General features: G+C 52.8%; 2 protein-coding genes across 2 annotated transcripts in view; one reads left to right on the forward strand and one right to left on the reverse strand.

Annotated features, from left to right (window-relative positions):
- Ddost (dolichyl-diphosphooligosaccharide--protein glycosyltransferase non-catalytic subunit) overlaps positions 1-2,203 on the forward strand; it is a 7,586-nt gene extending 5,383 nt beyond the window's left edge. The window contains exons 7-11 of the mRNA XM_031379204.1: positions 211-364; positions 452-599; positions 1,040-1,160; positions 1,276-1,382; positions 1,470-2,203. Of these exons, the coding sequence (XP_031235064.1) occupies positions 211-364; positions 452-599; positions 1,040-1,160; positions 1,276-1,382; positions 1,470-1,619 (680 nt within the window). The 3' untranslated portion in view covers positions 1,620-2,203. The remainder of the gene's footprint in view (positions 1-210; positions 365-451; positions 600-1,039; positions 1,161-1,275; positions 1,383-1,469) is intronic.
- Positions 2,204-3,263: 1,060 nt separating this feature from the next.
- The window catches only part of Pink1 (PTEN induced kinase 1), a 13,875-nt gene continuing 5,412 nt past the window's right edge, over positions 3,264-11,726 (reverse strand). The window contains exons 2-8 of the mRNA XM_031379203.1: positions 11,082-11,366; positions 10,364-10,464; positions 8,186-8,368; positions 7,591-7,754; positions 6,043-6,170; positions 5,524-5,760; positions 3,264-4,059 (exon numbers count right to left, since the gene is read on the reverse strand). Coding sequence (XP_031235063.1) covers positions 3,802-4,059; positions 5,524-5,760; positions 6,043-6,170; positions 7,591-7,754; positions 8,186-8,368; positions 10,364-10,464; positions 11,082-11,366 — 1,356 coding nt within the window. The 3' untranslated portion in view covers positions 3,264-3,801. The remainder of the gene's footprint in view (positions 4,060-5,523; positions 5,761-6,042; positions 6,171-7,590; positions 7,755-8,185; positions 8,369-10,363; positions 10,465-11,081; positions 11,367-11,726) is intronic.

Raw genomic sequence — 11,726 nt, forward strand, 5'->3', positions numbered from 1 at the left:
ACACACACACAGAGCCATGGGCTGTGCTGACCCCAGTGAAGAGATGCTGGGACTGGGACAGTGATGGAAACAGTGGGATCCTAGGTCCTCCCCTGGGTGGGTGTGGGGGCAGAGCTATGTCGGTGGCCAGCTGGATCCAGCCTGCTGTCCACTTGCTGTGGTGGCTTTGCCGGTACTCTGGTAATGCCTAGGTGACTGTCCCATCCTGTTTCCAGTACCCCCATGCGGTGGGAAGGAATACTCTGCTGATTGCTGGGCTCCAGGCCAGGAACAACGCCCGGGTCATCTTCAGTGGCTCTCTGGACTTCTTCAGCGACGCCTTCTTCAACTCAGCAGTGCAGAAGGCCACACCCGGTGCGCAGAGGTAACGCCAGAGCTTGAATGTGGTAGTGTGTGCTGGCCTGTTAGCACCGGCAGGACTGGGCTGCAGCTTCTCCTCTTCCTTCCCCAGGTATTCTCAGACAGGCAACTATGAACTAGCTGTGGCCCTCTCACGCTGGGTGTTCAAGGAGGAGGGTGTCCTTCGAGTGGGGCCTGTGTCCCATCACCGGGTGGGCGAGATGGCCCCACCCAATGCCTACACTGTCACTGACTTGGTGGTAAGAAGTCCTGGGGAAGGCAGGTCCTAAGGATCTAATCAGGGTGGTCAAGGATAGGGGGTGTTCAGACAATGACTGTATACTTCAGTCTGTCCCTAAGAGTCAGCAGACATGTGGAGTGGGCTTTGGCACTAACTCAAGCCCTGGTGGCTGCACAACAAGGGAGGGCCTGCTCCATCTAACTGGCAGGGCAGTCACATTTATCGGTTGAGTGACATTGCAGTTGGAGCTTTGGGTTGGACGTTGTAGGCTGAGGAGAGGAGGCAGCCTGTTCACTCACTCTTCAGTACCTGTACTAAGGACCTCAGGCCCAGGGAAGGCAGAGGTGCTCCAGCTGCTGGCCCAGCCATGCTTAGTGACTGCAGGCCTACTGGAGTCCCTGCCATGTCTGGGGTGGGCAGTCAGGACAGTCGCGCCTGTGACCCAGCCTCTCCTCTCAGGAGTACAGCATCGTGATAGAGCAGCTCTCCAATGGCAAGTGGGTCCCCTTTGATGGTGATGACATTCAGCTGGAGTTTGTGCGCATCGATCCCTTCGTGAGGACCTTCCTGAAGAGGAAAGGTGTGTGGGACTCCTGCCAGAGGAAGCCACTCAGCTGTCACCTGTGCCTGCCACAGGACATGCTTCCCTTTGGGAAACCCTCCTGGTTTTGGTTTTGATCTTGTTTCTTCCCCAGGTGGCAAGTACAGTGTCCAGTTCAAGCTGCCTGATGTGTACGGTGTGTTCCAGTTTAAAGTGGATTACAACCGGCTAGGCTACACCCACCTATACTCTTCCACCCAGGTAAACAAGGGGCAGTCCTGTTTCTGGCCAGTAGTTATCCCCTCAGGCTTCCCAGCCACTAGGGCCTGTCACCCCGTCCCATTACAGGTGTCAGTGAGGCCACTCCAGCACACGCAGTATGAGCGCTTCATCCCCTCGGCCTATCCTTACTACGCCAGTGCCTTCTCCATGATGGCCGGGCTCTTCATCTTCAGCATCGTCTTCTTGCACATGAAGGAGAAGGAGAAGTCTGATTGAGCCAGAGGATGTCACCACAATGGATTGATTGGGTTTTGTTTTGTTTTTTAAAGGCCGTGGGAAAATGGCACAGCCTTACCTCAGAGGGCAATGACTGTGGGGTGGGGGACAGGGAACATTTTTTTTCTGTAAGTTTTCCCAGTTTGAATCACTCTGTGGCATTTTCGTATGTGCAGCCACCCCCATTTCTAAAATAAAGAGAACCACTGCCCTCACCCATCACCTGGCCCCATGACACTGACGATGGCAGGGCTGCTGCCTAGGGACACCATGTCTCTCAGCTCTCCTCAGGGAAGGTGGGGATCACACAGTGGAAACTAGACTGACAGCTGGCCTCAGAATTGCTGCTGGGAAGAATTGCTGACAGGGACTAGAAAGATGACCTGGCACTGCTTCCTCTTGCAGAGGACCCAGGTTCAAGTCCCAGCACCCACGTGGCAGCTCACAACTGCCTGAAACTCTAGTCTGAGGAGATCTGATGCCCTTTCCTGGCCTCCCAGGAGAGCAGGCATTCAAGTGATACATCATATGTACAGACAAAACACCATATGCATAAAATAAAAACTCTGTTCGTGTTCATTGTGGTCACTGGCTTTAGGTCTTTCCTGTATTCTTTTTGTCCCTTTGTTTTTGTTTTGTTTCAAGACAAGGTTCCTTTGTGTGGCTCTGGCTGACCTGGAACTCACTCTGTAGACCAGGCTGGCCTTGACCTCTTGAGAGATTTGCCTGCCTCTGCCTCCTAGATGCTGGGGTCAAAGGTGTGCACACCATCCCCAGCCTAGCCACATCTGTGTTCTTAACAAGCACATGTTAAACTGTATGTGATCCCTTTCTCCCTGTTAGGGTATGAGAATCATTCTAAATGCCAGGACCTCAGTTCGGCACATTCTGCTCTGCTCTGTACTGTAAACTTGGCATTTAATACTCCCATGGCTCGGAGCTGGAGGGATGGCTCAGTGTTTAAGAGCACTGGCTGCTCTTCCAGAGGTCCTGAGTTCAACCACATGGTGGCTCACAACCATCTGTAATAGGATCTGATGCCCTCTTCTGGTGTGTACTCGTAAGATAAATAAGTGAATCTTTAAATAAGAACAACAAATCCCGTGGCTCCTGTAAGGCTGGCTGGCCCAACGGTGAGTCTCTGGTTCACACACCACCCCGAGTGCCTGCTGCTCAGATGGTTTCAGCTGTGCTAGACTAAGCCGGAAGTAGCTTGGCGGCCCTGAGGGACACATTCCCACCAGCCCTGCGGACACCCCTGCCATAGGAGGATGGCTTTTCCTGCTGGCCATGAACACAGTCATGAACACAGGTGCCCTCGGCTTAGAGGGCACATTCCAAGCAACACTGGCCACCTCTATACTAAAGCCCATTCCTGGCACGAGGGACAGGGACCACTAACTGCCAGCCACTGCCTTGTCTTGGGTCCCAATGACAGGGCAGGTCTGACACTCTGAGGGCGGCCCTCAGCCCATCCGAATCTACCAGCACAGCCACTGGTAGACTGAGGGCAGACGAGGGCGGGGAGTGCCTCCTGTAGACTGAGGGTGGACGAGGGCGGGGAGTGCCTCCTGGTCAGCAGAGTGAGAGTGATTTTCCCCTGATGGGGAGGACACTTGGCTCCAGTGTGCGCATGTCTTAGGCATGGAGACTGTCTTTAATGCTCGAATCTTTAAAGAGTTAGACATTGAGAATGCATTTAGCCCAGGAATTGGTAAACTTGACTGTGAGCCATGCTGGCTGCTACTTATAAACTAAACCTGTTTTTTTTTTTTTGCATTTCTAAGTGGTTGGGAAAAAATGAAAAGAACTTATTGACAACAAGCAAAGTTCAGTGTCAGTCTCCCTGCAGTGCTTGCTTGTCCTTTGCCTCAGTGACAGATAAGTCAACTACTTAATTTCCTGTCCTTTACGGTTTACCATCTCCTAGTCTGGCCTCACGTCTTAATTCTGCCCAAGAACCTAAATGGATGGGCACAGGCAGTGACTGTCTATTGCCTCAACCGTTGTTCATGGTCGCTCTCCCTTTGCTGAACCCTAGGCTTCCTCTGGCTGGTCAGCCCCTCCTCCACTCCAGCCTGTCCCGACTCCTGCCAAGCCACCTCCTTCAGCCCTTATACACCATCATGACATCACGACACAGATGCCCTTAGTCTTTTAGTAACAGTGCAGCACAGAGCCATCATGGGGCTGCCCTCCAGGAAGAGAGGAGGAGGGCTGCCTGGCAGAGCGCCTCACACTCCAGGTTAGCCAGAAACAGCATCTGCAGCTTTGTCTCCACGCAGCTCTTCTCTCTCAGCCTGTCAGCCAGCAGAGTAGCAGCTGATTGCTGGAGGAGCCAGGCAATCATCTTGTCCAATTTCAGGTTCTTCAGGGATAGAAGATGCTCACCCCAGAGGCTTAAGTGCAGCACGTTTGCAGCTAAGCGTGCAGACGGTCTCTACAAAGCAATGGAAGGTGCCGTCAGAATGCCTGCACCAAGCACTTGGTCCGCCCTGTGCGGCCAAGGGAGTGTTACTTCAAGTCTGCCCCAGTCTGATTCTCCCACCTATCTTCCCTCAGCTACCCCCTAACCACACCCAGGCCCTTGCCCATGTCAGCTTTGCTGGGACATCTTTTTCATGAAGGGGATCTATACACTGCTCTGGTTCTAGCACTGGGGCAAGAAGCCTTTGCACCTGCTATAGTTGCTGAGCAGCTGCTATGAGGAGGTTAGGGGTGTGAACAGTGAGGGTGTGAACAGTGAGGGGTGTGAACACTGAGAGTGTGAACAGCCGGGCAATGGTGGTGCACGTCTTTAATCCCAGGACTTGGGAGGCAGAGGCAGGCGGATTTCTGAGTTCGAGGCCAATCTGGTCTACAGAGTGAGTTCCAGGGCAGCTAGGGCTATACAGAGAATCCCTGTCTTGAAAAACTAATTAACTAAATAAATAAATCTAAAATTTTTAAAAAGTGTGAATAGTAATGGGTGTGAAGAGTGAAGGGTGTGAAGAGTGAAAGTGTGAACAGTGAGGGGTGTGAACAGTAAAGTGTATGAACAAAGAGGGGTGTGAACAGTGATGGGTGTGGAGGCTGCAAAACAGCAGGCTGAGGCCAGGTTTTTCTAAAGCCACTTGAACTAGCCCTCCCCTTGCAAGTTTGGCTCAGCAGACTCGCGTCTGGGCTCTTGCTGGACTGAGAGCAGTGTTCCCTTCCGTTGGTGCGTCTTTGCTACCTGATTCTCAAAAACATCCTTTTCTTTCCAAGCCAGTCTCCTTTAAACAAGATACTCTAGTTACATTTATCTATTTAGGGGTGGTAGGCTGCAGGAGCTGGCTCCCTCCCTCCAGTGTCATGGGGATCCCAGGTCATGGGGATCAAACTTGGCAGCAAGTATCCTTATCCACCGAGCTCTCTTGCCGGCCCTAAGGTTTTTTCTTTCTTGTTGGATTTGTCCGATGTGTGTGGGTGTGCACGCTGTAGCACGTGTGTGCAGGTCAGAGGATAACTTGGTGGGGTCAGCTCTCTCCTTCTGCCTTCACGTGGGTCCCAGGTGTTGAACTCGGGTTGTCAGCTGTGCCAAGCCCCTTTACCCGCTGAGCCATCTCACCAGCTCATCCTTCTAAGCAACTCCAACATAGCCAGAGTCAAGAGGACTGGGAAACACGGATGACATGGTGCTTGCTCAGTATGCCAAAGCCCCATGAACGAACAGGGAGCGAAAGGGACCCAAAAGGACCCAAAGGCTACATTGCTAGACCTCTGCTCCTGTTTCTTCTCAAACCTACTTTGTTCTGTAGTTGGCCTGTACCTGTATATGACAGAGGCTCTGTTTAACACTGGAAAGCTTCCTTACACTTAGCCTTGACTCAGACGTGAACAGAGAGGCCCTACCCCAGAGCCCAAAGCTTGGAAGCAGCCTCACCTTGCTGGCCTCTCGCCGGAGCAGTGACCTCACCAGCCGTCTTGCCTCTGGAGGCACTGACTTGGGCATCTCGGGCAGCTGAGCTTCCTGGTAGCTGCGGCTCTCAAGGTGGGCACTGCCTTGGCCATAGAAGGGATTGGCAAGCCCAAAGATTTCATAGGCGATGGCCCCCACAGCCCAGGTATCGGCTTTGCTGTAGTCAATTACCGCACTGGGGCCAGAACGGGCTGTGGACACCTGCGGGAAGCAGAGAGAGAGGTTAGGCCCTAGAAGGATGATTACACTGTGTTTACACAAAACACCTAAGCTGGGATCAAACGTGAACCCAGAATGTAAATGCATCACGGGGAGGCATGAAGCCCAGAGGCATCTGCCACAGTCGCCCTGGTGATGCAGACAAACCTCCCAGGGACCTCAGGTCAGCCTAGGGAAAACTGGGCAGAAGGGCAGGAACCTTCACTTACTGGGAACACTTAGGAAACGCCCCCTGCTGGCAGAAACAAACACTGCAGGACTCACCTCAGGGGCCATCAGGGAGCCATTGCCACCTCGCTCTACACTGGAGCTGTTGAAAGGCAACCGCAGGCCACATTGTTCATCAGCCAGGCAGCAGCCAAAGTCCGAGATCACCAGCCAGGGGCAGCCATCTGCAGAGAGGTGGCTGAGCTTAGCAGTATGGTCTGCCCGTACTCCTGACAGCCCCTCCCAATTCCTCCAGATGCCACCACCAAGATAAGGATGAACTAGACTAGGTAGAACCCAGAGACCAAAGGACCTCACCTTGGCTAAATGGTCTCCAAGGGTCTTTATACTCTACAAGTCTTATGTTTGAATTTGTAATGCCAATAATCTAACAAATGGACCTTCGGAGATAAAGGTTCATGGAGTTCCTTGAAAAAGCTTTCTAGTGACACATTTAATTATTATTATTTTTTGTTTTTGTTTTTTGTTTTTTCAAGACAGGGTTTCTCTATGTAGCCTTGGCTGTCCTGGAACTCACTCTGTAGATCAGGCTGGCCTCGAACTCAGAAATCCGCCTGCCTCTGCCTCCCAAGTGCTGGGATTAAAGGCGTGCACCACCACCGCCTGGCTAATTATTTTAAATTTAATTTTTAAAAAGATTTGTTTTGGGGCTGGAGAGATGGCTCAGCAGTTAAGAGCACTAATTGCTCTTCAGGTGGTCCTGAGTTCAATTTCCAGCAACCACATCGTGACTCATCTGTAATGTGATCTCATGCCTTCTTCTGGTGTGTCTGAAGACAGCAACAGTGTACTCATAAAATTAAAATAAGTCTTTAAAAAATATTTGTTTTATTTTTATCTATGTGTACGTGCTGTCTAGTATGTGTAGGTGCCTGGGGAGGTCAGAAGAGGGCATCAAATCTTGTGGAACTGGAGTCAGAGGCAGTTGTGAGTTTCCATCTGGGTGCTGGGAACCGAACTCAGGTTGTCTGGAAGAGAGAGCACTTAACTACTGAGCCATCTCTCCAGCCCTGCAACTCCTCTAGAACATCCTCCGCAAGCGGCTCCTCACTGCACACGGCCAGTGAGGGAGAAGGCGGGAGTTTGTGTGGGCAGCTTTACTGAGCTGCAGTCTACTTTCCTTTCACTGGTTCGAGAGGAACTACAGGACGCACAGTATTGTTCTGCAAGGGGCCACAGAAGAGACCCCAGAAACTGTAAGAGGGGAGTCCTCTTTTGAAGAGAAGCTAAACAAGGCAGTATACGATATTCAAAGGGCTGGGGAGATGGCTCAGCGGCTAGAGTGATGAAGACCTATTTGGATCCCCAGCACCCATGTCAAAGCTATAACCTCAGCACTAGTGGGGACGGAGAGAGATCCCAGGGGCTCGGTGACTAGCTACTCTTAGTGAGCTGCAGGTTCAGTGAACGACCCTTTCTAAAAACATAAGGGAGAGAGAAGGAGAAAGGAGCCGGGCACCAACTTCTGGCCCCTGGCATGTGCACTTCACATGTATACATACACCTTGCCCTCAGGGTCTCCAATCCCCCTCCCTGGAGCACTCTGGGTGTATCTGGAGCACTGTGGGTCTGGCCAGCATCTACCTGAGTCCCATTCCACAAGGATGTTGTCGGACTTGAGGTCGCGATGGGCAATGCCCTGCTGAACCAAGTGGTCCACGCCCTCCAGCAACTGCAAGGTCATCATGGTAGCCAGGCGAGAACTGGGAGTCTGCTCCTCAAGGTACTGGCGCAGGGTACAGGGGTAGCTGGCAGGACAGGACAGAATGTCTGGGGATTCACAATTCCATGGCCTCCTTCCCTGCTAGGGCCTGGCCTTTCCTCTTCTGGAGCATCTACTATATTCCCAGGCATCCTTTCAGATCTCACTCACCCTGACCCCCAAAGCCATGGCAGTGCCACTCTCCAACTCCTCAGATCAGTGTCTGCAGTAGCTGGCATTGAAAGAGGACACTGTAGAGAGGGGAGCTACAAAGGTGCCAAGAGCACTGGGTGGGGAGCACATTCTGGAAGATGGGATGATCCATCATTTTATCGCAGCTCTCTCCTGCACAGCCCTCACGTCTGCATGCTTTGTTCCTCCCTGTGCTGCAAGGACAGACTGGCTCCCATGGGATAAGAGAAGCTACCTCACCATCCCTGCCACCCCCTACACCCCTACACAAGCACCACCACTTACTTCTTCATAACGAGGAACAGTGTGCGGCAGTGGCCCAGGCCTTCTGGGTAGTAGTGTGGGGGCAGCATATCAGGATAGTCAGCCAGGGCTCCCGGCAGGAGGGGCACAGATGAAGTGAAGGCGCGGAAAACCCGGATGATGTTGGGGTGTGGGGCAAGCTGCTTGGGACCGGCTCTGGATCTTCTGTTCAGGTAAATGGAACAGCAGATGCGGCTAACATCAGAGACAAGAGCTGGGCAGACGAGCTAAGGCCATCACCGCAGGCACCCATATCCACTGCAGGTGTGCCCTGTTCCAGCTACTGCGCAGTGTGGGGAAACCCCAAGAGGGGTGACTTCTCCCATTTGATGGCTCCTCTGATCCACACTTTGGCCCATCTATCCACCTCGCATGGCAGAGCACAGTGGCTCAGAGACCCTGGAGGCTGCCACAGTCCTTGGGCAGTCCTACTCATTCCCTCTGAGCTCAGGGCAGAGTGGGAAATGCGGACTAAAGATAGCAATGCTCTGTGCAAGGCGGTAAATGCACACAGCGCACTACAGTCCTGTTCAGCAGCGCAGGCACCCAGCAACGCTGATGCACCGTTAGTTGTTTAACCAGCATTTACTACGGTCACATGGAGAGCCAGGCACTAGCCACAATGCTGGAGCTATGCACAGAGCAGAGTCACCGCTGTGAGGTCTAATGCAAGAATAATTCTAACACAAGAGTGATTCTTTTAGCTCTCCGAGGACAGGGACCCAGCCCAAGTCATCTCCCCATCACAGGGGTTAGCATCCCCTTTCCCAAATGAGTCCCCAACACTGATGCAGCTCGCTGCAGTGCTGCCACCTGGTGGCCCTTGTTCACTCCTGCAGGATGCCCCACAGCCAGGGCCCCACAGAAGCATGGTGGTTAACATTGTGGACAGGGTGCCTCTGCCCCTCAGCCAAAGCTGATTAGACTAAGAGCAGGCATTAGGAACCAAGGTCAGTGTGCTCATGGGTTCATCTGAGATCCCGATGGCTGCTGGGGAAAGGAACAGGCAGGGAGGTCACCTCTCATAGGGGATGCAGGGAAGGCGACTGGAAGCAAAGGCCTGCGGGGACAGAAGAGCCACAGGGAGGAGACACCAGTGCTAAGGGTGCAGAGGAGAATGGAGGAGCACCTATCAACGAGCCAAGTTCGGAAGTGTGGCTGCCCTGTCCTGGAGCCCTGTGGACTTAGTTCATTTTTGTCCTTGTACTGCCCCTCTGGGTCACAGAAGTGGGTCCCTGCACTATGTAGCATTGTCCTTGCCCCTGGGTCAGTGGGGATGGAGTGTCAGGACCTCAGCAGGAGGCTGGCACCGCTGTGGCAGGTGCCATAGGAGCTCTGACGCAGTGTGAGGTGATGGGAGTTTGCTCTGAACTAGGTCTGTCTGCAGGGTGCAGAGAAAGCAGCCTGAGCGGCGCAGACGGTCAGAGCTCGGGCTTCCGAGGAAGGCAGTGTGGCTTTCAGGAGTGGGAATGCACAAATGGGCAAGGATGAAACCTGGGGTGGGAGGGCAGCAGGGAGCTGAGTCTGAGGCTTCTGGACAGAGTCCGAGTGGGCATGACCCTTGAGTATTTGGGAGTGGGGGTGGGGATGGAGAGGGCACTTTCTCTGGAGACCCAGCTAGCACCCTTGGCACAGGCACCAGGGGTAGAATACAGAACCAACTGTCAACCAGAGAAACCTGGAAAAATCGGAGAGACACGCAGGACTGAAGGCCAGGTAGCTAAGAAAGTCATGGAAACAAGTAGAAGGGTCAGGGCTATGAGAGTCTGCACTCCAGGCTCGCGGCCACTCTCTATGCCCTTGGAGACAGTGCGCGTGTACCACTAGGTGGCGCGTCATTCACACAGGTGTACCACTAGGTGGCGCTACACCCACACGCTGTTTTGACAGCATTAGGACAATGCCTAGCAATTCTGAACTGGGCCTGTTTGGACCATGTTCACTCCTGCTCCCATGTGAATCAGCCATCCGCATCATTATTAGCTGGTGTGAGATAACCTTCAGTCTTTCTCAAGTTTAACTTATCCACAAGTTGAAAATCCTTCCAGGACATCATGCAATAACTGTACAGGGTAGTAGATGAAGTGCTATGGGCCAGGGAGACAAATGCGTTTGCTCTCAAAAAGCTCATGATTGCTTGGTGGGCAAAGGAGTGCTTACCTGCAAGTAACTGCTCCATATTCCCCATCCAAAGCCATGCGGCTTGCTGGGACCAGCTCCTGGCTCATTTTGCTTAAGATGGCTTTGCTGGAGGAACCTGCCTAAAACATATGCACAGGGCACGTATGACTGCATAGACCTGTGGGATCTGAACCAAGACAGCTGCAACCTAGAACTGGCTTTGACTGTCAAGGTGAGATATACACCTCGAAAGTGGCAAGCCCAAACCAGAAACCAGAGGAAGGTAACCACTTGGAACACGCTTGCTGGACCTCGAACTCTTGGTAGTCAAGCGGCCCTGGGAAAGAACCGAGGCCAAGATCTCAGAGCCCATGATGCTTGCCACCAGGGATATGACAGGGAGGTGACAGTCAGCCTTGGATCATGCTGGGGCATGGAGAAGAACATGGCTGACTTCAAAGGAAGTAACCGTCAGCTCAGAAACCCGTGGTTTAGGCAACTGCTGCTCAGAACAGAAGCCTGGGCACCATCAGAGCGTGCGAGGGAATCAGGCGCTCAGAGCCCACCCTGACTGAATCCAAATCTGCCATGGGACCTGAGTCCCCGGTGGATGGTGGACTTGTTACAATCTGACACTGACAGCTTCAGACTCTCACGTAAGACAGTAGAAGCCTAACCCCACAGGCTTTCTGGTGGAAAGCCTGTGAAAGTCTCTTCCAGTCCCCAGAGACGATCTCTTTAAAAAGTCCATCCTTACCGAGATATTCCACATCATCTTGATGGCAAAGGGAAAGGCAGGGGCCCCTGGAGCCTGCTCCCCATCAGTTCCCTTCGGGATGACATCCGGGCCTTTTCTTAGAAGGCCAAGGTGTTTGGCCTTCTCCAGGTGTTGGGGCAACGTGGGCACGGTGGCTTCATACACAGCGGCATTGCAGCCCTTGCCGATGGCCTGCCCTATCAGGTAGTCCTCCAGACGGAAGCCCTGCCAGCATCGAGTGTCCAGTGGGTCAGACACCCGCTTGTTTTTCTGTGTAAAAATTGCCTGGGAGGGAAGAGAATGCACTGTTATCTGGGGGGTGGGGGGTAGACATGGGAGGGGCTCTAGTATGGCCACCCCATAGCAAACACAAGAAGGAGGAGGAACACTGAGGCAGGGTTCTCAAGCAGCCTGCCCCTGCCTCACTGTCTAAGACAATCTTTTGCACACATCTCCTCTCTTGATCAGAAACAGCCCAAGGAAGGTCCTGCATCTGTGGCTCCCACCAACTGAAGAGAGTCTTTAAAAAGTGTAAGATGGATGGATGGTGGATGCCTGTAATCCCAGCACTCCAGACGATCATGAGTTTGAACCTAGGCCATCTAGTTAGACCTTCCTTTTTTTTTTTCTTTTTTTTTTTTTTTT

This window comes from Mastomys coucha, unplaced genomic scaffold, assembly GCF_008632895.1.
Source record: "Mastomys coucha isolate ucsf_1 unplaced genomic scaffold, UCSF_Mcou_1 pScaffold18, whole genome shotgun sequence".
NCBI lineage: Eukaryota > Metazoa > Chordata > Mammalia > Rodentia > Muridae > Mastomys > Mastomys coucha.